Source organism: Aythya ferina, assembly GCF_964211825.1.
Source record: "Aythya ferina genome assembly, chromosome: 18".
NCBI lineage: Eukaryota > Metazoa > Chordata > Aves > Anseriformes > Anatidae > Aythya > Aythya ferina.
In genome coordinates this window covers 12,014,276-12,038,825 of record NC_140317.1, presented here as the reverse complement: position 1 = coordinate 12,038,825, position 24,550 = coordinate 12,014,276, and the positions used below count along the sequence as shown (strand labels likewise).

Here is a 24,550-nt window from a genome sequence, read left to right as displayed (position 1 = left end):
TTGGCTGCAAAGGCTGGGAAAAGGGCAGGCAGTTCCTGCCGGATGCCATGGTGATGGGAGGGCGAGGGCCGCATGAATGAATACCCACGAGCAGGGGGAGCGGGGGGGCCGCTCCGCGCTGTGCCCTGAATGCAAAGACCCCCCCCACAAAAGGGTCGTGGCCGTGCGCACCGTGGCGCACCGGTGCCGTGGGCGAGCGGCGCCGACCCCGCACCGTGCCCGGGGCTCACCGGGGCACCCCCGGCACGACACCCCGGGGGGATGCAGGATCAAGAAGTGGGGGGGGGGGGCAGGGTGGGATGGATTGGGGCTGGGAGCCGTTCCCGTGGTAACGGCGGGTCCCAGTTTCCACCAATCGATGTGGCGGCGCGGGCTGGGAGGGCTGGGAGGGCTCGTGGCCTACATAAGCCCCGGCGGGCACCGCGCGCCCGCGCCGCCGGCAGATGCTCTTGCGAAGCCATGGGAAGGCTGACGGGCGCACGGCCCGTGGCCGCTCATCGCTGGGGCTCCACGGCCACTGCCTTCCTCCTCCTCCTCCTCACCGTGCAGGCCGGTAAGGGTGGTCGCAGCCGGGGGAGGCGTGGAGGGGTCCTGGGGTCGCAGCCCTGCTGCCCTTGCCGTGTACCAAGGTGGGGTTGGGCACGGGGTGGGGGGCTGGTGGTGGTCACGGGGGGCTGGGCGCGGCTCTCCGGCAGCCGTGGTGGCACGGGGAGGGCTGGATGTGGCTCCTCGACGTGCCCGTGGTGGCCGGGAGGTGCCTGGGGGTGAGGGTTGGGCTCCCCGCTGCCCGGTGGTCAGGTGCCGTGGGGCGAGGGGCTGCGATCGCCTCCCTGATCCCCGCTCAGCCGGGATTAAGCCGGCGCTGGGATGGGTAATCTGGGTAAACTGGGATGGGTAATCTCGGTAAACCGGGATGGGCAATCTGCGGGATCGCCGGCCGGCAAGCAGCAGATTTGAGAGACGGAGCCAAATTCCCCAGGGGAAAAATGCTCCGGGGGGAAGGTGGGAGACGTGCCCCCACCCACGGCAGGGCCAGGGCTGTTGGCACCCCCAGCCCCTTCCTGGAGCTCAGGGAGCCCCCCCAAAGCCACCAGCCCTCGTGTGCCCCCCCTGTGCCAGCCCGCCCAGGACGCTGGGGGTCTGGGGCAGTGCCCAGGGCAGGCTCTGCTCACGCCGGGGACAGGACGGGGGCTGGCAGCCCGGGCTGGGAGCCAGCCCTGCCCGGCACGGGGCCATTTCCCAGCACGGCCCAGCCTGGGACACGGTGGTCCCAACCCCACTGCTGCAGAACGGCAGCTTGTTGGCTCCCAGGGACACCACTGTCCCCACGTCCCCTCGCCCTCCCCACGCCCCCTTGGCACCGGCCAGCCTTTTGGCACGGGGAGGAGCGCGGGGAGGACGTGCACAACGCCGGGCTCCCCCAGCCACCCCCGTGCCAAGGGGCTGTGACTCTCCCACCTCCCCGCAGCCCAGAGAGCCGAGCTCGGCGGCGACGCCACGGCTGCCACCATCAACCACTCGCTGACGCTGCTGCAGCGGCTGCAGGAGCTGCTGCAGAACGGCAACGGCAGCGACTCGGTGCTGCGGGTGCGCACGGCTGCCTCCGACGAGGCCAAGGTCTTCCACACCCACCAGCTGCTGCTCAGCCTCCAGAGCGAGGTCTTTGAGGGTCTCCTGCGCAACCAGAGCGTCGTCACCCTGCACGAGCCCCCCGAGACCGCCGCGCTCTTCGAGAAGTTCATCAGGTGTGCGCCGGGGGGGACCCCGCGGGATGGGGAGGTCCGGGGGCGATGCCAGGGAGGGAGGTGTTGCCCTAGGGAAAGTGGGGAGTTTTTGGGGATGGGGATGCCCAAAGGGATGAGCTGAGGAGGAGGAGATGCTCCCTTGGGAACCACAAAGACCTCACGGGATGGGGACAGCAGGAGGGGTGCAGCCAAGTGGGGACGATGCCACCGGGGACCGTGGGGACCCTGCAGGGTGGGGATGCTGCAGGGTGCAGCCGAGGAGGGAGGGTGATCCCCTAGGGACCTGCTGGAGCATGGGGCTGCGCAGCGGGGTGGGAAAAGGACCAGGGGACAGCAGTGTCACCGCGCCACGCTCCGCCCCAGGTACCTGTACTGCGGGGGGGTCTCCATCCTGCTGCACCAGGCCATCCCCATGCACCAGCTGGCCAGCAAGTACCGGGTGTGGGGGCTGCAGCGTGGCGTGGCCGACTACATGAGGAGCCACCTGGCCAGCGAGTCGAGCCAGGGCCACGTGGTGGGCTGGTACCACTACGCCGTGCGCGTCGGGGACGCGGCGCTGCAGGAGAGCTGCCTCCAGTTCCTGGCCTGGAACCTTTCGGCCGTGCTGAGCAGCGCCGAGTGGGCTTCGGTCAGCGTGGAGCTGCTGCTGCTGCTGCTGGAGCGCTCCGACCTGGTGCTGCACAGCGAGCTGGAGCTCTACACCGCCGTGGAGAGCTGGCTGAGCCGGCGGCAGCCCGAGGAGGCGGTGGCCGAGCGGGTGCTGCGCGCCATCCGCTACCCCATGATCGCCCCCAGCCAGCTGTTCCGGCTGCAGGCGCAGTCGGCGGTGCTGGCGCGGCACCACGGCGCCGTGCGGGACCTCCTCTTCCAAGCCTTCCAGTTCCACGCCGCCTCCCCCTTGCACTTCGCCAAGTACTTCGACGTCAACTGCAGCATGTTCCTGCCCCGCAACTACCTCGCGCCCAGCTGGGGCTCCCAATGGGTCATCAACAACCCGGCGCGGGACGATCGCAGCACCAGCTTCCAGACCCAGCTGGGGCCCAGCAGCCACGACGCCGGCAAGAGGCTGACCTGGAACGCGCTCTTCTCGCCGCGCTGGCTGCCCGTCAGCCTGCGCCCCGTCTACTCGGACTCGGTGTCGGGCGCCGTCCAGGCGGCGCGCATCGAGGACGGCCGCCCGCGCCTCGTCGTCACCCCGGCCATGAGCAGCCCCGATTTTGCCGGCGTCAGCTTCCAGAAGACGGTGCTGGTGGGCGTGCGGCAGCAGGGCCGCGTGCTGGTCAAGCACGCCTACAGCTTCCACCAGAGCTCGGACGAGGCGGCCGATTTCCTCGCCCACGCCGACCTGCAGAAGCGCACCTCCGAGTACCTCATCGACAACTCCCTGCACCTGCACATCATCGTCAAGCCCGTCTACCACTCCCTCATCAAGGCCAAGAAGTAGCAGGGACCAGCCCTGCCCCGCTGCCGCCGGACTGGGTGCGCGGGGCTCTGCCTCTCCAGCCCCCTCCCTCCCTCCCCGTTTTGTAGGTAGACAGAGGTCCCCGTGCCGGGGGTGCCCACCCCTGCCCGGCTGTCCCAGTGCCACCCAATGTCCCCATCGCCGTCCCCGTGTGCCTGCAGGGAGCTGGAGAGCTCTGGAAACGCGCAGCCGGGGGCTCAGCCTGTGCTGTGCCAAGGGGCACTGGGGTGGGGACAGGGACAGCCCCCGTAGTGCCACCCCGCAGCCCCCACGGTCACAGCTCGGAGCGTGGCAGGGCAGGGGGGTCCCCGCTGCCTCCCCCGGCAGAGGACACTTGTGGGGTGCTGCCCCCACTCGCAGCCTGCAGCCGCCTCACCCCCCCCGGGCACCCCTTACCCCTTCCTAATAAAAGCAGAAAACAAGCACGGGGATCGCGGGGGCGTCTTTGGGGCCTCCTCCAGCCCCTGGGGACGGGCAGGACCGGGATGGGATCGCTGTGTGCCCCCGGGGGGCTCGGGTCCCTGCTTCAGCAGAGGTTTGGCACAGGGAGAGCGGCGTGGCCGGCCCCAGCAGGAGCTGTGCCAGGGGCACCCTGGGGACCCTGCGCTCCCCAAGGGGTCTGAGCCCTCCTAGACTCGGTGCCACCCCCTCTGCTTTGCTGCTGCCGGCTCCGTGCCGGGGAGCAGAAGGTGCGGGGCCGGTCCCGGTGCTGGCGGCGCGGGGCCCTTTGTGCTCCTCAGTGTCCCTTTGTCCCCAGGATGGGGCTCAGAGCCAGCTTTGTGTGCGGTGCCGAGGGGCACAAAGGCACCTCTGTGAGCACAGCACCCAAGGTGCCCGCTGCCCGTGCACCCTGAGCCGGTTCGTGGTGCTGGCACACCACAGGGACCCTTTTTTGTCCCTTTTTGGGGCCCCACCCGCACTGTCCCCAACCCCCCCAGCTTGTGGGTGATGCCAGGGCAGGGGGACCCCAACGCTGACCCCATCACAGCTGCCAGCATCCCTGCTGCCTCCCGTTGCCATGCAGATTTTGACCTTTCTGGTAAGGCAAACCTTCAAAAAAAAAGCTGCCCTGCTTCCACCGAGCCCCCCCAGCACAATGGGGCAGCAGCGGTGCTCAGCTGGGGTCTGGGGGCCACAAACCCTGTCCCCACACATCCCTTTGGGCCCCCCATGCCCGGAGCAGTGTTTGGGAAGGATCCAGCCCCATAGCACGGACGCTGCCCCCCCCGGCAGCCCCATCCCCAGCCACCAGCCGTGTTTTAGGGTGAGCGCAGCGGGCAGCTCGTTAATAATTGACCGGGGGAAAATCCTCCAGCTCGGTGGCTCCGTGATAACAGCCGGGCTGTGTTTACCCAGCGCTGATAACCCCGGCCCCCAGCACTGCAGGCAGCTCTCGTGAGGAGGGGGTGAAGCAGCTGGCGGGGCGAGGGGGGCTTCGTCTGCCCCGGGACCCCGCTGCCGCTGCGGGGTGCTCTGCTCCTGGGGCTGGGGACGCCCCACGGGGCACCCCGCTGCTGCTCCATCCCGGGGGGGCTCTGCTGTGCAAGAGGGGAGGTGGAAGGGAGAAAGGACACCGCCGCCTTCCCACCCCCTGCTCGGCCCTGCCGGGACAAAACAGGAAGCGTGAGGCGGGGAGCTGCTGTTTATTCACGCTAGAGGAAAAATAAAATCGGGAGGGCAAAGGGCCAAGGAGCATCTGTGCACAGCTCCACGGTTTCTGTGCGATCCACCGGGCCTGGCTCCGCTGCTACTCCTGTGGGGAGAGCGGGCGGGGGGTCCGGGGGCTGCCCCACGGAGGCAGAGACCCCCAGGAGCGGGGTGTGAGGCTGCAGGGAGCTCACCTTGGCAGCATCCTTTTCCTCGCTCTCTTCCTCATACTTGGGCAGCTCGCTCTCCTCGCCCTGCACCACCGCCTCCTCTCCCGCCTGCTTTTTAACCTGAAAGGCAGAGGCTGCCCCACGTCCCCTGCCCGGCTCCCTCGCTCCCCATCCCGTGGCACCGGGCAGCCGGGGGGGGGCTCCCCGGGGGATTTCGGAGCCCCCTGCAGCTGCGGGTCCGTGCTGCTGCCGGTACCTTGCCGTCTAGGTGCTGTGCCTCCGCCCTTGCCCTCCTCTGCAGCTCCGCTTCAATAACCTCAAAGAATTCCTTCTGGGCTCTGTCCAGTGCCTCTTGGGGGCTCTCCTCCGGAATCTCCTCCGCTTCTGCGTCCTGACCCTCCGACCTGGCGCGCTCCTTCAGCCGCATCTCCCGGTGCCTCGCCTCCAGGATTTTCTCCCTTTTTGTCTCCCGTTCGAACATCTGGGGCAGAAAGGGGGGCTGAGGGGCGCAGGGGACCCCATGGGGACACGGCTGTGCCCGGTGCTGTGCGAGCAGAGCAGGGCTTGAGGGCAGCAGTGACCAAGCAGGCAGCCACACGCTGGCAGCACTGAGAGCGCTGCTGTGCGCGCATCCAGCCGCTCCGGTTCCTACTTACGGCGTTGGCCAGGTTCTTCTCATTCCTCTGCAGGGTGCAGAGCCCGGAGGAGATCTCCAGCAGGGTGACGGTGCCCAGTTTCGAGCCGCAGCCCACGATGCACCCGTTGTCCTGCAGGCGCAGGCTGGAGAGGGGCTCGTCGCAGATCTGGGGAGGGGAGGACGGGCGGGTGGCAGCGCTCAGCCCTTACCTGCTGCCTCGGGGCAGGCAGACCTGGCCAAGCAAACCCACGTGCTGCCCAGTAACGGGAGCCTGCGTGCAAAATTTTGGGCTCCAAGGGTTGTGGGGGACAGCTGCTGCTTGATGGAGCACACCCAGAGCCCTGCACGGCCCCCATCTCCTCACCCCATCCCCGGGCGATGCCCACTCCGTGCCCCGCGGCGGTGCCCGTGCTCCCCCCGAGGGATGGAAGAGGATCCGTGGGGACCGACCTTCAGGCTGAGGGAGGGGTCGTTCTGCTTGAAGAGGAAATCCCAGACGTCCAGGGTCCCGTCCATCTTGGTCGTGAAGAACACAGCCGGCCTCACGGTGCTCCAGCAGCCGGCCGTTAGGTAGGAGAGGTGGTACCTGACGGGGACCCCGTGCTGCTGGGTGCCACGGGACGGGCTCCCGGCCCCAAATCCCCTCGTTCCAGCACTGCTGCTGTGCACAGAGCCTCCAGCACATGCTTTTAGCCCGGGCTGTCTCTGCTCCAGCACCTCTGGCTCAGTCCCACCACCTCCACCTGGGCGCAGACCCTGCTGCTCACCTGCCCTGGCCGTGCTCTTCCACAGAGCAGGAGGATTTTTTACAGGGCACACGCTGCCACCTACTTGGTCCACATAATCGACGACTCCTTGGCCTCCTCAGACCAGATGCGAGCAGTCCAGTCGCCGACCGTCAGGAAGATTTTGGGGTACAAAGGGTTCCTGGTCAGGGCGTAGACGGGCCCGTGATGGCCGCTGTAGGTGCCGGCGATTTTTTCGGGGGGCGTCTTGGCCTTGCGGTTGCAGGTGATGACGATGCCCTGCTCTGTGCCCACCATGAACTTGGTGGGCTGAGGGAGAGAGAAGCCGTCAGCAGGCTGGGCACCTGGAGACCCCACTCTTCAGGGGACAGTTGGGCAGTGAAGGGCTCTGCTGCCCGAGCAGACAGCGACAGAGCCCTGGGGCACATCATGATCGGGGGGCTTCAGGGACCAGCTGCCAGCGAGGCCCCCGTGCTTTGGGAGCATGCCGACTCCCAAATTTGGGTGAGAACCTGCTGCCAGCTGCAGCACCGTGCTCCAGGGCTCCCTCTGCGCATCCCTCGTGTGCTGCTCCCCTGCAGCCCTGCCCCTGGGGGTGACCTGGCACTGCCCACCCTGCTCGGGTCGGGTTTGGTCCCTCTCCTGCCACTTTAGGATTAATTGTGAGCAAGGAGGAGCAGTGGCAGGGCAGGGATCTCACCATGGTGGGCTCGAACTCCAGCGTGATGGCACCCAGAGCGTTCTCCAGCAGCCCCTGGCGCGTGATGTCCAAGACCAGCGTCTCGGTGGGCTCGGAGAGCTTGCGGATGTCCCACCACAGCACCTGCAGGAGAGATGCTGCGGGGCAGGGGCCGATCCTGCTCGGCCGTGGGTGCTGTGGGAGCCGGGCAGCTGCTGTGTGTGTGTGTGTGTGTGTGCCCAGCCCTTTCCCTGCCCCCTGCCCTCTACCTGCCCGTCGGTGGATGCTGAGAAGCACTCGGTGCCCGTTTTGGACTGCAGCCAGATCGCGCCGTACACGGGGTCCCTGTGGCTGGCCTCCACGGTGGACACCTCCACGGGCAGCCCCCCTTTCCTGGTGTCCCAGTAAGCTGCGAAAGAAAAGGAGCCGTCAAAATCTGCACCAGCTGCCTTGCCTGGCTCCCCAAAACCATACGAGCGCCCCCCCCCGGGCTGGGACCCTGCTGCTGCGATCACTCACAGGGGGGCCCGCTCCGAAGGGAGGCACGATTTGCACTTTCTGCAAATGCCACGCTAGGCAGCAGCAACCTATTAACAGCCGCAGCATTTCTCCGCTGATCATCTCTGCAGCAGATGCACTACGACCCCAGAGGCAATTAATCCTCCCAGCTCCCCCCCCTGCTCCACACAAGGGGTTGCAGCAGGAGCAGACGTGGTGGAAGCAGCACCCCAAAGAGCAGATTTTATGCTCGGCGCTGCTCAGAACCACCCTGTGTGACCCGACCCTGGCTGCGCTCCCCCTCCTGCGTGCCCTAGGGGCAGTGCCTGATGAAGGCAGGTCCCCGGGGGGGCCGCAGCAGACATCCACCCATCCCTCTCCCTGCCTCTGACAGCAGAGGACAGGTCAGGGCGCAAGGACTGTCCTCGGTTGGGTGGCTGGGCCGTGGTGGCAGCGAGCCGTGCGTGCTCCCCCTCGCTCATTTTTAATTAGGCGATGGGATGTGACAGTGGGAGCTCCGCTGGGCCAGCGCCGCACGCCTGGGGAGGCCGGGGTGAAATCCCCTCCCCTCCATCACCTGCGGAGCGCGCGGTAACAGCCCCGTGATGCATGCCCTGTCAGATCCGATCGCTGCTGCAAATGGCAAGGAAAGCATCGAAATGAGAGCAATTAAATCAAAGGGCTCGCGTGGCCAAGTAAATAACAGAGCCATAAAACGAAGCTGGCAAACGGGGGCTCTCTTCCAGGCACATGAAGCAGCAGCACGGGAGCAGTTCAGTGAACGAAGCAGCTCTTCTGGGCTTTTGCCACACAGACATTGGGGGCAGCGGGTGATGCAGGAGCACGGCGCCGGTGCTGCTTGGTGGCCTGATCCTGCCTCTGATCCTGAGCTCTGGCTGCCCTGAGTGCCTGCGCACCCCTGCACAGTTCCCCAGTCACACACCAGCCTCTCTGGAGCTTCCTGGGTGAATCCCCGAAGAAATCGAGCCCCCCCAGGCACTCTGCCCTGCCCTCCCCTCATTCCACATGCTGCTCGGCTCAGCACGTGCCTCTCTCTGCACACCAAGCCCCGGGGCTTCAAACCATCCTCAAGATATTCCCAGCTGCAGCCTTACTGCCATTCTGTCGCTTGTGACGTGGCGGTGCTGGAGCCAGGCTCCTGCTGAATTAAAACAAAGCTGAAACCTCGTTAGCACGGCCTCACACACAACCCTTCTTCCTCACCCAGCTGCCCGTTGTAGCAGCCTCCCACCAGGATGTGCGCGTCCTTGGGGTTGTATTCCAGGCTCACCAGAGGGGACGATGGCTTGAGGACCAGCTGCGGCTTGTTGGGGTTCTCTGCCGAGAGGGAACGAGTAAAAAAAAACTCTGAGCACATGGACAGCCCAGAGTGCAGCACCCCACCTCCAAACCAGCCTCTTGGCACCGCACGTCAAGGATGAGAAGTGACCTGTCCTTGCCTAAGGACAGACCCCTGGTACTCTGACCCCCCTTCTTTGTATTTTTTCACTCCAAAACACAACAAGTTTGAGACATTCTTTGACAGAACGGGACAATTCTCAGCCTGATCTTGTGCTGCCTCTTCCTTTCTTAATCAAGCACAAGCAAGCCACAGAAACACACGAACCACATAAGAGACGTGTGGCTCAGCTGCCTGTTGTGGTGGCGGGCGCTCGAGCTCATGAAGTCATGTAGCGGGATTTTAGTGGTTGTTTTCCACCTGTTGGCCAGCTTTCAGGTCCCATTTCTGCCCTTCTTTACATTGATCTGTGGGCAAAGCAGAAACCGAACCCCTGTTCCTCCCCCCCTGGAGTGTCGTGAGGCTTCGTTACATCCGTGAGATGCTTTGAAGGCTCAAAGTGCTTCCGCAGCAGCACCATTACCGACTGGTGAGTTCTCTCATTCCCTTACCGAGGTCCCAGATGTACGAGTCCAGGCTCATGTCTTCCGTGCTTTGCTGGAACTCCAGGCAGGAATAAGCCACTGCCAGCTTCTTGCATCTGTCAGGATGCCAGGAGAGATGTGCGGCTGTCCTCTTCGTGATGTTTGGATCCCTTTTTGGTAACAGGACATCAAAAAAAGATGTTAGTTTGTTAACAGTTTCAACGTGCCCTGGGGATGCTGTCTCCCAAAGGAAGCTGTGGGAATCACAATTAAAACAAGCTACAGCTCTCCAGCATCGAGTGCAGGAAACGATTCTCCTGGGGGCTGGGTGGGGGAAGAAGAGTTGATGATTTAATAAAGTCTTTCCAGTTACACATTTCTAAGAATCCAATTACGTTACTGGATCTGACTTCTTGAAATGGCCTAGCAGCCCCTGACATTTAGAAATGATCTTTGAGGCACTAAAAAAAAAAGGTTCCTGTCTAAAGCGCTGTTAGAGGATGCTCAGAGCTGCAGCCATCCCTGGACTGTGGCATTTGTCTCCAAAGTGCTTGGGCAGGGCAGAGGGGGGAGGAACAGATGGAGTGTATGGAGGTACTCAAAGAGCAGTCAGGTGTTGGGATGGGTTTTCCAGAGAGGTGGTGGAGTCCCCGTCCCTGAGGGTGTTCAAGGAAAGGTTGGACGTGGTGCTTGGGGACATGGTTTAGTGGGTGCTGGTGGTTGGGGGATGGTTGGACCAGATGATCTTGGAGGGCTTTTCCAACCCTAATGATTCTATGCGGGGTTGTAGCAGGTCTCCCCATCCATAAACCGATCCTAATTCTGCTGGATTTCCCCTGCCTTCCCTCCAGGGCAGTTGAACAGAGGGCTCAGCTCACGCAGCTGCCTGCTGTGGCACTGCAGAGCCTGGCAAACACCTTGGTCCAGCACAGCCAGCGGCACTACCTGATGACATTGATGGTTTTACCTGATGACATTGATGGTTTTGGCAGAGGGGAACTCATCCTCCATCTCTGCCTCCTCCTCCTCGCCAAAGTACTCCTCGTAGATGTCGATGGCGTTGTTCTGCCTGACGCAGTGCTCCATCAGCTGCGGGCACAGAGCTGCTGAGGCCGTGCCGCCGCGCGGGGGGCAGCCACAGAGGGGCTGGGGGGCGGTCAGGGCCTCACGGTGCCGAGGTGAACGATGGTGTTGACGTAGTTCTCCTCCTTCTCCACCTTCTTCCGAAAGCGGGCCGTCTGCTCCATCTCCTGGGGGTTGATGTCCTTGGGCCAGCCGCCCTCCACATGGTTCACGCCGCGGGTTTCCACCTCCACCCGCTCCGTGTTGACCTGCGGGGAGAGGAAGAGTGTGGGGCTGGGATGATGGAGGTACAAAGTGCTGGAGGAACAAGGTGATGGAGGTACAAAGTGCTGGAGGAACGAGGCGATGGAGGAATGAGGTGATGGAGAAACAAGGTGGTGGAGGAATGAGGTGATGGAGGAACAAGGTGATGGAGGAACAAGGCGATGGAGGAAGGAGGGGATGGAGGAAAGAGGTGATGGAGGAATAAGGTGATGGAGAAACGAGGGGATGGAGTCACAAAGCAATGGAGGAACGAGGCAATGGAGGAACAAGGTGGTAGAGGTATGAAGTGATGGAGGCACAAATAAACAGAGGAAGGAGGCGATGAATGAATGAGGTGATAAAGGAACGAGGGGATGGAGGAACAAGGGGATGGAGGAATGAGGTGATGGAGGTATGAGGTGATGGAGGTACAAAGAAATGGAGGAAGGAGGTGATGAATGAATGAGGCAATGAAGGAACAAGGTGACGGAGGAATGAGGGGATGAAGGAAGGAGGCGAAGGAGGGGATGGAGGAACAAGGTGATGGAAGAAGGAGGCAAAACACCCCGTCCCCCTCCCAACCGCACACCTCATGCTCCGACATCTCGCTGCCATGCTGCACGGGGGTGTCCACGGGGCAGCGCAGCATGAAGGCCTCAGCCAGGCTGGGGTCGGGCTGGATGTCCACGCACACCTCGGCCGGCCGGTCTGAGAAGTAGCAGGGCCGCCCAAAATCGCTGCGCCGCCTGGTGTAGATGTGGACGATCTCCATGGCCGGACCCAGCCCGGTACAGCCCGGTATGGCCCAGTACAGCCCGGTACAGCCCAGTACAGCCCGGTACGGCCCGATACAGCCCAGTACGGCCCAGTACAGCCCGGTACAGCCCAGTACAGCCCAGTACGGCCCGATACAGCCCAGTACGGCCCGGTACGGCCCAGTACAGCCCAGTACGGCCCAGTACGGCTCGGCCTGGCCCGATCCGCGTCCTCCGTTGCCTGGCAACAGGAGCCCGAGGTCACGTGCCGCCGCCATCTTGGGAAGGTCAAGGCAGGGGAGGTGTCCTCTGCCCGCCGCCATCTTGGGAGGGCAGAGCGTGGTTAATGAGGCTTGGTGATTAGCACTCAGCTGCAGCTCCCCAAGGGAAAGCAGCTTCCTAATCTGTGCCAGGGTGGAACCAACTGGGCCAGGACGCGGCGCCTGCAGCCCTGCGGGGCTCTGTGTGGAGCAGGGGGGACACTGGCAACGTCCCCTTGGTGGGGCAGCAGCCATGGCCTCGTCCCCTCTGGCACCCAGCCCTGGCCCTCTCCTGGTCCCAGAGGTGCTGGAGTGGCTGCAGCTCACGGGCAGATGTGGCAGAACCGTGCCTGATGGCCTCAGCACCCAGCTACAGGACGCTGTGCAATATTTAGGGTCGTGGAGGTGGCGGAGGGGGGACCCCCATGTCCCCAAGGCTTGCCCGGTGCTCAACGTGTCCCCAAGTGTGCCAAGGCCGGCTCTGAGAGGAGAGCGGCCACAGCACGAGCTGTGACCCAACACCAACACACTGCCCAGCTTTAACATAGTTAAATGTTAAATATCCCATCAACCACACTGCCTGGCCCCCCCAGGGCACCTCCATGCACCCCTCGTGCACCCACAGCCCGTGTCACCCCCGTCGCTGCTGGAGCTGACACCAGTGCAAGCCCCAGAGGTGCAGACACAAGATTTGAGCCCCATTAAAAACTGCTTGAGCTGTGAAGAAGAAATGCATGGCTCAATATCTGCAGTGGGCTGCTTGTCCCAGCCATAAGGAGCCCCCAGCCCCGCAGAGCCAGGCACACTGGGGTGGGTGCAGAGATCTGACCAGGGACAAGTGCGTGTGAGCCCTGAGAAAGCAAAAAGAAAATGAGTTTAGTACAAGTGTTTATTGTCTTTTCCCCTCAAGGGCACATACAAATCAGGCAGGACTCCCACTCCTCCCAGGAGCCCTAATGAGGTTAGTTCACATGCGTCGAGAAACAGCTCTGCTACCAGTACCGTTACACCAAAACGTTAAAAGCAAAAATAAAAATACTTAAAAAAAAACAAACAAACAAAAAACGGGAAGTTCCAACAGCACGTAATGCTAGTCACATGTAAGGGGGGACGAGAGGATATGTACAAGTTATCTTTAAAAGACACAGTGAGTCACTGCCATCAAGTAATAACCCAGCAGGGCTCTGCTTGCCCCGCGGGCAGCCCGTGCTCAGGGCGAAGCTGAGCAGGGAGCAGGGAGGGATGGACGACCAACACCAGCAACACGGGAGCCTGGAGGTTTTTGGGGCAGCCCACGCCAAAATGAGCAGCCACAAAGGATCTGGTTTAACCCCTGCTGGTTCTCCCTGGATCCATCCCAGGAGCTGAGCCCTTGCTTAGCCCCAAGCCCTGGCAATGCCAGGCAGGACGGTGGGGATGTCCCTTCCCCTCTTGGCACAGCCAGCCGCAGGGCTGAATCCTGCTCTGGGGATGCCTGAGTAGTCCCTAAACCTCTCCGGGGGGGTTGTGGTTACCCCAGAGCCATCCTGCACCAAAGAGGGGAGCCTGCCCCAGGGAGCAGAGCTGCCCAAAAATGCCCACAACCCAGCCGAACACCTCCGGCCGCTGTGTGCTGCAGGAAAACCGAGCTGGAGCAGAGGCAGCGAGCTGCACCGTGCCTCAGCCCTGCGGGTAACTCGTAAAACCCAGACACGAAGCACAGGAAAAACAGCAAGGCCAAAACCATCCCCATCCCACACCCCAAACCCAGGGCCAGGGGGCAGCAGGGGGGACGCGGGGAAGGCGCTGGGATCACTAGTGGTTGGGTCTGCATTGCTACGGGGGTGAAGGAGCACGCGGGGCAGGCAGCCCACGGCCCCGCTCTTTCCCCTCCAGAAAAAACAAAAGGAAGCCAAAACGCGGCCCCCATCCGTGGCATGAAAACCCCAAAGCTGGCACGGGTGGGAAGGGGGAGAACGCGGTGGGCACGACCCACCCCCAGCCCCGGAGGCGCAGCAGGAGCCCCGCTGCCGGCCGGAGACCTGCTGTGAGTGCCGGGACGCGTCCCGTAAGGCAGGCAGGAAGACGTGAGAGCCAGCAGAAGCTGCCGAGGGAGGAGAGCGGGGCCTGAGGGGCTCCATCGGCCAACGGCTCGACCGCCTCTCCCGGGGGGCTGCCCCGGACCCGTGGCGCGGGGAGCCGGGGGTCTTTGGTTTCCATCACGGGAGCGCCGGGGGCTTCTTCTGCTCCCAGGAGCGGCTCGGGGCCAGCACTAGGCTGGGAACTCGGTGTTGAAGGGCCTGACGTGCTCATCGGTGACGGACAGGTAGGTGGCTCGCATGCTCGGGGAGTACTGCGGGGAGAGGGCACGCGGTTAGCACGGCCTGAGCCCCCCCCCCGAGACCCCCAGCCACATCCCACAGCACTGGAGAGGGAAGGTCGCTTCCCCTTTGTATTAATTCCCAATTAATTTGCTGTGCTCATGGCTGGGGGAAGGTCTCGCCAGCCTCTCCCCCAGCTGGAATTTCGGTAAGACCCCCAAAAAAACCCCTCCAGCCCCTGCCCCAGGCGCACAATGACATTCCTCCAGCACCGGGCCACAGGGAGGGGGCATCCCCGGGCGGGCATTAAGGAAGATTATTTCAAGTTTGTTATTTTGGACCGCTCAAGTCCTTCCTCAGGGATCTGAATCCCGGTTAAATGAGACCATTCAGGGCAGGGAGAAGCGCTCGAATTAATCCCTGCGTCCGTGTCCTCCCCCCCGGGAACAGCCCTGCCAGCTGCAAGGTCTGCGCAATCGGATTAGAGCAGCGGCTCCGTGCATTCACCTGATTGCAAAAAATTGTCCCTGGCAGGGGGGGAAACACCTCGAGCACCCCCCGAGCACCACTGTGGTGCCACCACCGTGCTCGCAAGGGACAAGCTGGCACGGAGAGGAGCGAGTGCCTCGGAGGTGGGCACCGAAGCAGATTAAATAATGCCAGAACGGGAGGGAGGAGAGCAGGGCTGAGGAGGGAAGGGGATGGAGATGGGGAGCACTTCCAGCCCCTGGGCACAGGGGAGCTGCAAACCAAACGTTTCCAGGGCTTGGGGACAAAATGCAGCCCCTGGGGACAAAATGCAGCCCCCAGCAGCAAAGCAGCCCCCGGGGAAGGGATGGGATCTAAGAGGGAAGCTGGGGACGGGAACCCCCAGCTGCTGCCCCAAGGAGCACGAGGGGGAACGAGGCGGCCGGACTTACTCTTGATGGGCAACTTAGCTCCAAAATAATTGATGCGAAACAAAACAAAACGAGAAACAGAAATAAATAAATAAATAAAGCAGGTGTTAACAGGCGGGGGGGGGGTCAAATAAACGGTGGGGAAAGGTGAACATGCAGAAAGCGCCCTTCAAAAGTCTGGGAATAAATTAAAAAAATGAAGCAGACGGCGAGGGGAGGCTATTTCGGTCTCCTCCGAGCATGTGGTGGGTAACCTCCCCCTGCAGCCCCCCCCCAGGCCGGGGAGGAACTGGGTTAGCAGGGCGGGCAAGAGGGATGTGCAGGAGGGGAGGGGGCGCAGCTCACCCGGCCCCTTCCCCAAAACAGAGCCCCCCCGGGATGCTGGACGCTTCTGGCTGCCCCCAGGGGCTCCTGGGCACCCCCCGCACCCCCTCACAAAAAGGATTTGGCCTCGGCCGCCTGCCGTACCGTGGGGGGGGGAGACCCCCTGCCGATCAGGGGCACGTTCTCGTAGCGTGGGTTCCCCCCGAAGAGCACAGCTTGGTTCCTGGGGGGGGAGGGAAAAAAAAAAACCTCAGAGTGGGGCACAGGGCGAGACCCGCAATCCCCAGGGACCCCCTGGGGGAAAATTGGGGTCTCACAAGGGGGGGGGGGAAATTTGGTCTCACATGTACTCGGAGACGGGGGCGTTGGAGATGGTCTGCGTGGGGGGGTGCAGGCTGCTCTGGCTGCCCAGGCTGCTGCTGTAGCTGCAGAAGCTGCGGAGCTGCCCCCGCGCCGGGTTGTGGGCGGCGATGCGGCGCGCCTGCGGGTTGAAGGGGTCCTCCTCGTCCATGTCGTCGTAGTCCCGGTCCCTGCGAGGGGGTGAGGACACCAAAATCACCCCCAGGGTGTGTGTGTGGGGGATAAAAGTAAAGTGGGGGGGGGCTCTCCAGGCTCACCTGCCCACCAAGTGCTTCCAGGCGCGCGGCGTGGCGCAGATGATGGTGGAGAAGGAGGCGGCCACCAGCAGGGAGAAGAGGACGAGGTAGAGCAGCCCTTCCACCCCGTCGTAGCAGATGCCGATCAGGGCGTCCAGGTAGTCCTGCGGCAGGACAAAAAGGTTTGGGGGGGGGTTAAGGGGAGCCCTGGGAGCCGCCCGTGCCCGCCCCGGCCCCCTGCCCACCTTGTGCAGCCCCCGGCAGTCCAGCATGGCCGTGAGCTGGTGCAGGCTGGTCTCCGAGGCGTTGAGGAGCTGCTGGACCCCCAGGAGGTCTTCCTGCAGGGAATGGGGAGGGAGGGGGGTGAGAAAAGCGTTGGAGCGTGGAGGGGGTGACCCCCCCACACACCCCCCCCCTCACCCCATACCTCAGCCGTGGGGAAGAGGGGCAGAGCGAACTGGATCAGCCCCTGGGTCTGGATCTGCATGGTGGTGAGCGAGCGCTGGAAGACGGTGAGAGCCTGCGGGGGGGGGGGGGGGGCAGCAGGGGGATTATTAGGGCCCACCGCCCGCCTGGCCCCCACCCTGAGGGTCTCTGCGCCCCCCCATACCTGCTGGAAGGGGTTGCTCAGGCTCTGCTCGCAGTACAGGTAGTAGTGAGCCACCTCTGCAAAGCAAACGGAGGCAGCAAAGCAGCGTGAGCCCCCCTGGGGGGTTGAAAGCAGCGTGGGGGGGGGGGCTCAGCGTGGAGCACGGCCCCCTTGAGACCCCAGGGGCATTTTGGGGAGCACTGGGGTGCCCCGTGGCCGGTCCTTACCCGCGCTGATCTCGCTCTCTGTCTGGTTCATGATGAACTTGTCCGGGGCCACGCAGAAGTCGCTGGTGCCCTGCGGGGGACGAGACGGAGCACGGTGGGGGGGCCGGGAGGGCTCTGAGCTGCCCCCCCCCACCCTACAACACCCACTCACCACCGCCGCCGCCGCGTCCAGGGCCGTGGAAGCCCAGCTGAGGACGAGGGTGAGGAGCCCACAGCACAGCATCCTGCAGGGATGCGGGGAGAGGGGTGAGCACCACGGCACGGCCCCACAGGGGGCACCCAGCGCCCGGCCCCCCGCGGCACTCACACGGCGAGGAGGCAGCGGGAGCGCTTGGCCAGCCCCAGGCAGCCCAGCAGGCAGACGGTGAGGACGAGGATGAAGAAGAGGAGGTAGGCCAGCCACCTGGGCGCAGAGGAAGGCCACCGTCAGCTGGTAGCCCCCCACCCAGGGAACGAAAGGGGGTGCTCGGGGTGGGGGCTCACCGGTAATACTCCACGTAGGCGGTGCGGGCGGCGAGCGCGGTGAGCTGGGCGCTGACCCCGTGCCAGGAGGGCAGCCCCGAGAGCTGCAGGACCACGCCAGCGGCCAGCTGCTGTAGGAACTTGAGGGTCTGCAGGTAGTCGGCCCGGGGGGCCAGCACCTCGCTCAGCCTCCCCAGGTGCTGCTCCAGCCCCCCCTGCAGCCGCTGCGTGCTGCCCGCTACCTGCGGACGGGGCGCAGCGAGGGGTCAGCGTGGCTGGGAAGGGGTTGGGGGGCATGGATGGAGGGTGATGCCCAGCCAAGGATGGGTTTAGGGGGGTCCTAATGATAAATGAGCAGGCTGACGCCCTCCAAAATCAAATATTTGGGTCCCCAAATTGACGGTGGCGCCCAGGGGTGCAGCAGGGAAGGGGAAGGGTGGCAGAAGCCCGGCGGGGACGGCCCCGGCGTGGATAACAAGGCACAAAGGCCCCATTCTGCGGGGCTGACGTCAGCCTCCCGCGCTCGGCCTCGGGGGCTCAGCCCCGCTGCAGGGCTGGGGAGGGTCCCCTGCAGCCCCCCAACACCGCAGCGGGAGCACCGGCCCCGTTCCAGGTTTCCCAGCGCCTTTTTTTCCCCCCAAAGAGGGCGGGGAGGAGCTGCGGGAAGGCAGAGCAGCCCCTGGGGGCTCAAAGGGGGTCGGGGGTCTCTGCCCCGCAGCCCTACCAGCGTGTCGATGCCGGTCAGGGTGTGGTTGGCGTTGTCCAGGGCGTAGAGCAGCTGGTAGACCCCGTCGTTGGTCTCGCTGTTCCCATAAAAGCCGATGCCGACGGCCGTGCTGCGGGGACAGAGCGGGGAGCGAGGGTTAGGGAGGGGGGGAAGGCTCACCCCAATACCTCGGGGCTGTGGGGACATGGGGGGGGGAAAGGGGGGCTCCCCGGAGCAGCCTGGTGGCGGCAGAGCCTGCTTCAGGGCCCGGGGAGATGGGGATGGCACCGCAATGGGGTGACCGCAGGGTATGGGGACACCCGAACCCGGAGCTGCTCAAGGCAAGGCAAATTTGGGGAACTCGCTGGAGGAAACCCACTGGTGAGGAGCAGCAGCGTGGGCAGAGCTCAGAGCCTCTCCCTGCCCCCCTCCCTGCCCATACAAACACCGCACGCGGCACCGTTCAGCCCCCATGGGGTCCCTAAAGGCTCTCGCGGCTCCAAGCAGCCCCCGCCGGGCTCTAATATTTTGGGGTGGGGGTCACAGATTGTGAGGCTGGGGGGGGTCGGCGAGCACTGTGCATAAATGTGTGCCCCCGGGGCTGGGGCAGCGATCACGGGGCGAGCACGCCGAGCTCAGGAGTGACGTTTGCCTGCTCCGGGAAGCATTCGGGGCCGGACACTGCCCGGGCAAAAAGAAAGCCTTTGTCTGGAGCAGGACGAAAAGCGGCCGCGTGCTGGCCCAGCCCGGCCCCGGCATGGGATGGGGGGCTCATGGGGGGGCTCCTGAGGGTGGGCAGGGTGAAGGAACGGAGCGCTGGCGGCTGCAGGAGAGCCCCCCGCCTTAATTGCTGCGGCCGCAATTAAGGGCAGCCCCGCAGGGGGGCTGCCAGCTGGGTCACGCTGCCGCCCGCCATCTGCTCCGTGCTGGGATTAAGCACCCGGCCCCGCTGCTGCAGACTGGGATTAACTGGGAGGGCGGCACGGCCACAGGGGGGGGGACGGGGATGGGGACCAGGGGGTGCCCGGCATGGCCACGAGGGGATGGGGACCCAGGGGTGCCCAGCACGGCCACGGGGGGGGGGGTTGGGGACAATATTTAAGCCTCCAGCAGCCAAATCTGAATGGGGTGGGGGGGGGACACGGTGGCAGGGCCCCCTCCCCGGTCTCACCAGCAGATGAGCCCGGCGGTGACGGCCACCCAGGTGACACAGCAGGCGTGGGGCCGCTTGGTGTCGGGCTCCTCGTCCCTCTTACAGCAGCAGAGGCAGAGCAGGTAGGAGGTGAGGAAGAGGAGGTTGAGGCCGAGGCAGACGGCGGCCACCAAGCCCAGGAACAGCAGCGACTGGGGAGGAAAAAAGACGGGGGGGGGGACACGGGGACGCTCAGCACCCCCCGGGTCCTGCTCCCCCGGGGGGGTGATTCCACCGCGTCCCCGGGCTCCCCACGGGACGGTCACGGGGAGGAAAGAGGAAGCGGCACCATCCCTGTCCCCGCCGCCCCCCCCTTGTCCTCACTGCCCCCCCTTGTCCCTGCTGCCCCCAAATTGTCCCTGCTGACTCCCCCCTCGTCCCCGTTGCCCCCCCATTGACCCTGCCATCCCCCTCCTTGTCCCTGCTGTGCCCCCCCTTGTCCCCACTGCCCCCCCATTGTCCCCACTGCCCCTCTCCTTGTCCCCGCTGCCCCCCCTTGTGCAGGACACAGGGTGGGGAGCCGGGGATGCTGGGGGGGGGCTGCAGCGAGTGCTCAACGCTGCCCCCCCCCAGTACTCCCCAGTTCCCCCAGTACAGCTGGGGGCTCGCACAGCCCCTGCCCCACATCGGGACCCGATACAGCTCAGATGGGGGGGGGGAGCATCACCGGGAGGGAAGCGAGGCCCCGTTATCGGGGGGGGGGGCTGCATGCGTGTCCCCCCCTCCCTTAACACGACGATGGGGGGGGACCGAGCCCCGGGGGGGGTCCTACGGGAGAGGGGGGGGGGGGCACGAAGAGGGGGATAACGAACCGGGAGGGGGACACGGGGGGGTCAGGAACCGAGAGGGGGGTCACGAACCGGGAGGGGGACACGGGGGGGGGTCAGGAACCGGGGGGGGGGGTCGGTACCTGCTGGTATTCGGGGTCCCTTGGGCGGAAGGCGGCGGGCACGGGCTGCAGGCGGAGGTCGCGGTGCGGCACCCCGTGCAGCCAGGCCGCCCACCAGGGCGCCAGGTAATCGGCACGGGAGGGCGGCATGGCCGGGACGGCACCGGGACGGCACCGGGACCCCGACCCGCACCGGGACCCGGCACCGGCACCGGGACGGGGCCGCCGATAGCGGGGCGGGATGGGGGGGCGGGGGGGAGTGGCGCGCCGCCACGCCGCGCGCTCCGCCCCCTCCCGCCAGGCCACGCCCCCTGATAGGAGAAGCCACGCCCACTTAGTGGACACGCCCACCTCGTGGCCACGCCCCCCGATCCCCACCGGGAATGGGGAGCCCACTGAGCTCCCCTATAGGGGACCGAACCCCAGCGGTGTGGGGTATCAAAACCCACAGCCTGTTATAGGGGAACTGCTCCCCATGAGGGGGCTGCACCCTAATGATATAAGGGTCTTGCACCCCATTACAGCCTGCTGTGGGGTATCAGACCCTATAAGGCCCCTGCTGTGGGGTACCGAACCCCATAACCTCTGTTATAGGGGAATTGCTTCCCCTGACGGAGCTGCATCCTAATGATATAAGGGTTTTACACCCCATTAGCCCCTGCTGTGGGGTATCAAACCCTATAAGCCCTCTGCTGTGGGGTATCAAACCCCATAACCTCTGTTATAGGGGAACTGCTCCCCCCTGAGGGAGCTGCACCCCATCACCCCCTGCTATGGGGTATCAAACCCTATAACCTCCCCACTACTGGGGAACTGCACCCTAATGTCACAAGGGTCCTGCACCCTGACACCTCCCTGCTATGGGGCCATCAAACCCCATAATCCCCATTATAGGGGCATTGCACCCCCCTTGAGGGAGCTGCACCCTGATCCTACAAGGTCAGCACACCCCATCACCTCCCTGTTATAGGGGAACTGCTCCCCTCCTTAATGGAACCGTACCCTAATCCTACAAGCACCCTGCACCCCATCACCTCCCCTTTATGGGGCCATAAAACCTCATAATCCCCATTATGGGGGCACTGCACCCTAATGACACAAGGGTCATCACCCCCATCACCCCCTGCTATACGGCTGTGCCCCCCCCCCCCCACTGCCTGCAGCAGGGACCGAGCACATTTGGGGCGCCCCCCAAGCACCCCAGGAGCAGCCGAGGACATCCCGGGTGGCCCCAAAACCAGAAACCCCCTTCCCTTGGGCATTTGGGGGCGCCCCCTGCTCGAGACACCCCCCTCAGCCCAGTAGCACGGAGCGGGGCCGCCTTCATGTCCCAGTGCTCACCAGTTTCCCCCCCTTCCCCACCAGCGGTGGCACTGGGGGCACCGCCCGGGGTTGTTTTTCAGCAAGGCCAAACCCCACAGCCACAAAAGATTTAATTTTTATTGTAACCAACGCGGAGAAATCCGGACAGAAACGGTTCATTTCAGCTCCTTCACGGCCAAACCTAGCGAGGAGAGAAAAAAAAAAAAAAAAAAAGGATTTAATGGGATGAGGGGCGCTCCTCACCCTGCCCCCTGCCCACGCTCCTGGGATTTTTCCGGCCCCGGGGAGCCCCCGTTGGACCCCCCCACGGGGTACCTGGGGGCAGGGGGTACCTGGGGGCAGGGACTGCTTCAGCTTCTCGGCCTTCTCCTTGTCCGTGATGACCAGCGTGTACAGGTAGCGGCTGCAGCGCACCTTGAACTTCACATTGTCCTTGTTCTTCTTGATTTTGACGGCTGCGGGATCGGGGAAGGGGTCAGCGGGACAGCACAAGGTTTTTATTTGTTTTAGTTTTACAAAGCACGTCAGAAAAAAGCGTTTTCTGTAGACCAAACCTTCCACAACCCACCCCATCTCTTCCCCATTCCCCCAGCAGCTCCAGCCCCACCTGCACGACGAAAAACCCAACCCCAGGAACTTCCCCACACCACAACAGACTGAACTGGTGAGCAGCCACAGGGCACAGCCCCCCTCGAGGCTTCCCGAGGGAAGTTTACGACCAGCAGCACCAAAAATTTATCGTGTCGCAAATTTCCAGCAGAGCACGGCAGCGCACGCCGGGCTTATTTCCTCCTGTAGGGTTTATTTTTTCCTGTAGGGTTTATTTCCTCCTGCCATCTCGTGTGCCTGAGGAGCAGCAGCAGCTCCTGCAAAGCATCTCCTGGACTCTTTCCACCTCCTTTACGGCTGTCTGGGGGCATTTATCCAAGCTGCCTGCTCAGAGCTCGGGGCTGTGCCTCTCCTTTCCTGCTGTAGGGCTCGGTGTTAGAGATATCAGAGCTGCTGTAGGATCTGGAGCACGCTGAGGGGCGCTGGGACGCTTTGTGAGTGGCTGTCAGCAGCCGTCAGAGCGCCTCACACCGAGCTGTCCCCTCCTCGCCCACGCTGCCGGGCTAACAAAACATCTCCAGAACTGAAGCGCCGCTTCCCCCTGACAGCTAAATCCAAACAGGGAAAACTCTTGGCACGTTGTTAAATGCAGACAAAACGCTTCAGCTTTCTCAATTACAATGGTCTTTGTGCTCGGAACAAAAGAAAACTCGAATTTCAGCACGATTCGCTTGTCATTTTGTTAAAACTCTGCAGCATCTGACACCCTGCAGCTTTCCAAACACTTCGCTGAGCCACAGACGGGGCAATATCGGCAAAGAGTTTCCCACCGGCTGCAGGGGGGGGTCTGGCAGGAGCACCCGGGGTGAGGAGCAGGGGAAGAAATGTGGCTGAGCGAGCAGCAGCCCCGTGCCACAGCTCACCCGCAGGGTTATGCCACAGCTCCCTGCGGCCAGGACGGATTCGCTCAGCCTTTACTCAGCATAACCTGCCCCAGCTGTCCCTGACGATGCTCCCAGCCAAAAACCCCAGCACCAGGAGCACCCCAAGCTTGGGGAGGGGGGCGCACAACCCGCACTGCTGCCCCCCCAGGACCACTCACACTTGGCATCCTTCCTCCTGGCTGTCAGCAGGAAGTCCTTGATCTCCTCAATCTTGCGAGGCTGAAAATTAAAACACAAACTCAGTGCATGGACATGGCCGAGGGCTCACGAGCCAGTTTCATCACCCACCAACCCCCCCCCGACTTGCTGGGGGCCAGGACCCTGCCAACCCCCCCCAGGAGCTCCCCCAGCCCCCAGGACACCCATCTGGGGTGGGCTGTGGCTGTGCCCCCACCCCCTCACAGCATCACCCCCTCCCTGCAGCCCCCCCACCGCACCTAGAGACCCCCCCCATCCCCCCTCACCCCCAGTTTCCCCCCCAAAACTGCGCAACCCCAGCCCCAGGGGGGAGAAATCGCCCCCCATCTCCCCCCTTGCGCCCCCCCAACCTGAAAAAAGCCCCTGGAGAAATTAATTAAAGCCCCCCGCCCCCCCCAGCCCCCTCACCATGGCTCCGGGCCGGCTCCGCTGGCTCCAACCTAGGGGCAGACACAATCCAAGATGGCGGCCGCGCATCCAACCCAACCCAACCCCCCCCCGGGCCCTCAACCGCCGCCCCCATCGCCCGCCCCCTCCGTTCTCCCCGCGCCCCCCCGCCCGCCATCGGACCTCCCGCACTCCCCCCTTCCTCCCCGCAGCGCCCCGGCGCCCCCCGGCCCCGCACGGCGGCGGATGGCGGCGGATTCCGCGGCCCCCCCCCCTCCGCCACTCACGGCTGCGGCCTGCGGGTAGAAAGAAGCGGCCACTTCCGCATCCGGGCCTTCACCCCTCCTCTAGCCCCGCCCCTCGCGGCGCCGCTACGGGGCGGGCCGAGGGACAAAAAGGTTCAGGGAACGCGCGGGGCCGTGAGCGCGAATGGGGGGGGGGGCCCCGGCCCGGCCCCATAGCGGGGGTCGCGGTTTGGGGTCGGGGTTTGGGGGGCTCCGTGTCCCCCCCTCCCTGGACCTTCGGGGCTCCGCCGTGGCCCCGTGCTCTGTGGGGTGGGTGCAGTGCGGCCGCTTGGCCACCAGAGAGAGCCGGAGCCACGCTGATAAAAAACACCCCCCAAAACAACCCCAAACTGCCCCAAAACAACCCCAAGCCGCCCCAAAGCAACCCCAAAATCCTGCTGTGCTTTAAGGCCCGGTGGGATCGAGGTGCTTTGTCCCCGGGGCACGGAGAGCTCATGTGAGCTCACACGAGTGTGCACAAACACCCCGGGATGGGGGGCACCCATGGGTGCCAGCAGGGACGGGATTGGGGGGGGGGCTCCAAAACACCCCCGTTAACAGGGAACTGCAGCCCCAGGGGGGGCTTGGTGTCTGCTTTATCCCCGTCCCTTGCACGCCCCATCCCTTGAATGTCCCCGTCCCTTGCACGCTCAATTCCTTGCACGTCCCATCCCTTGCACACCCCACCCATTTCACACCCCACCCATTGCACACCCCCACCCATTGCACACTCACCCCCTGCACACCCAAGCAGCCCACACTCGCACACCCACACAACATCCCCTGCACACCCACGTGCACACCCACGTGTCTCCAGCCCCACTCCCCCCACACTAATTACCACTGCAATTAGGAAAACCCTTCCCGGCACC

General features: G+C 64.3%; 4 protein-coding genes across 6 annotated transcripts; 1 reads left to right on the top strand and 3 right to left on the bottom strand.

Annotated features, from left to right (window-relative positions):
• The first annotated feature begins 333 nt into the window (after positions 1-333).
• On the top strand, positions 334-3,632 carry BTBD17 (BTB domain containing 17). The gene is made up of 3 exons (XM_084492700.1): positions 334-553; positions 1,469-1,745; positions 2,109-3,632. Exons 1-3 carry the CDS (start codon positions 460-462, stop codon positions 3,187-3,189), a joined length of 1,452 nt encoding a protein of 483 aa, XP_084348826.1. The 5' UTR covers positions 334-459; the 3' UTR covers positions 3,190-3,632.
• Positions 3,633-4,834: 1,202 nt separating this feature from the next.
• DNAI2 (dynein axonemal intermediate chain 2) lies at positions 4,835-11,685 on the bottom strand. 2 transcript variants are annotated; one of them, XR_014684693.1, is made up of 13 exons: positions 11,384-11,685; positions 10,638-10,799; positions 10,436-10,557; positions 9,496-9,638; positions 8,809-8,922; positions 7,356-7,495; positions 7,108-7,230; positions 6,493-6,716; positions 6,026-6,247; positions 5,681-5,827; positions 5,281-5,505; positions 5,049-5,144; positions 4,835-4,960 (listed from the first exon to the last, which is right to left on the bottom strand). XR_014684693.1 is itself a non-coding variant. In XM_084492643.1 (13 exons), exons 1-13 carry the CDS (start codon positions 11,564-11,566, stop codon positions 4,955-4,957), a joined length of 1,821 nt encoding a protein of 606 aa, XP_084348769.1. In that variant the 5' UTR covers positions 11,567-11,685; the 3' UTR covers positions 4,835-4,954. The 2 variants fall into 2 exon arrangements, 1 of the variants encoding a protein (XP_084348769.1); XM_084492643.1 differs by having other exon boundaries at positions 6,112-6,247.
• A 999-nt stretch (positions 11,686-12,684) lies between these two features.
• On the bottom strand, positions 12,685-20,245 carry TTYH2 (tweety family member 2). Its single transcript, XM_084491851.1, has 14 exons — positions 20,015-20,245; positions 19,084-19,256; positions 17,931-18,042; positions 17,228-17,448; positions 17,052-17,147; positions 16,896-16,968; positions 16,745-16,814; positions 16,539-16,594; positions 16,356-16,448; positions 16,174-16,266; positions 15,950-16,092; positions 15,677-15,862; positions 15,477-15,555; positions 12,685-14,141 (listed from the first exon to the last, which is right to left on the bottom strand). Exons 1-14 carry the CDS (start codon positions 20,141-20,143, stop codon positions 14,061-14,063), a joined length of 1,605 nt encoding a protein of 534 aa, XP_084347977.1. The 5' UTR covers positions 20,144-20,245; the 3' UTR covers positions 12,685-14,060.
• A 1,174-nt stretch (positions 20,246-21,419) lies between these two features.
• Positions 21,420-23,810, bottom strand: RPL38 (ribosomal protein L38). 2 transcript variants are annotated; one of them, XM_084492657.1, is made up of 5 exons: positions 23,682-23,810; positions 23,416-23,447; positions 22,968-23,028; positions 21,632-21,771; positions 21,420-21,497 (listed from the first exon to the last, which is right to left on the bottom strand). In XM_084492657.1, the coding sequence occupies exons 2-5, from the start codon at positions 23,416-23,418 to the stop codon at positions 21,486-21,488; spliced, it is 216 nt and encodes a 71-aa protein (XP_084348783.1). In that variant the 5' UTR covers positions 23,419-23,447; positions 23,682-23,810; the 3' UTR covers positions 21,420-21,485. The 2 variants fall into 2 exon arrangements, with proteins under 2 accessions (XP_084348783.1, XP_084348784.1); XM_084492658.1 differs by having other exon boundaries at positions 21,649-21,771; positions 23,682-23,805.
• Between the last annotated feature and the right edge of the window lie 740 nt (positions 23,811-24,550).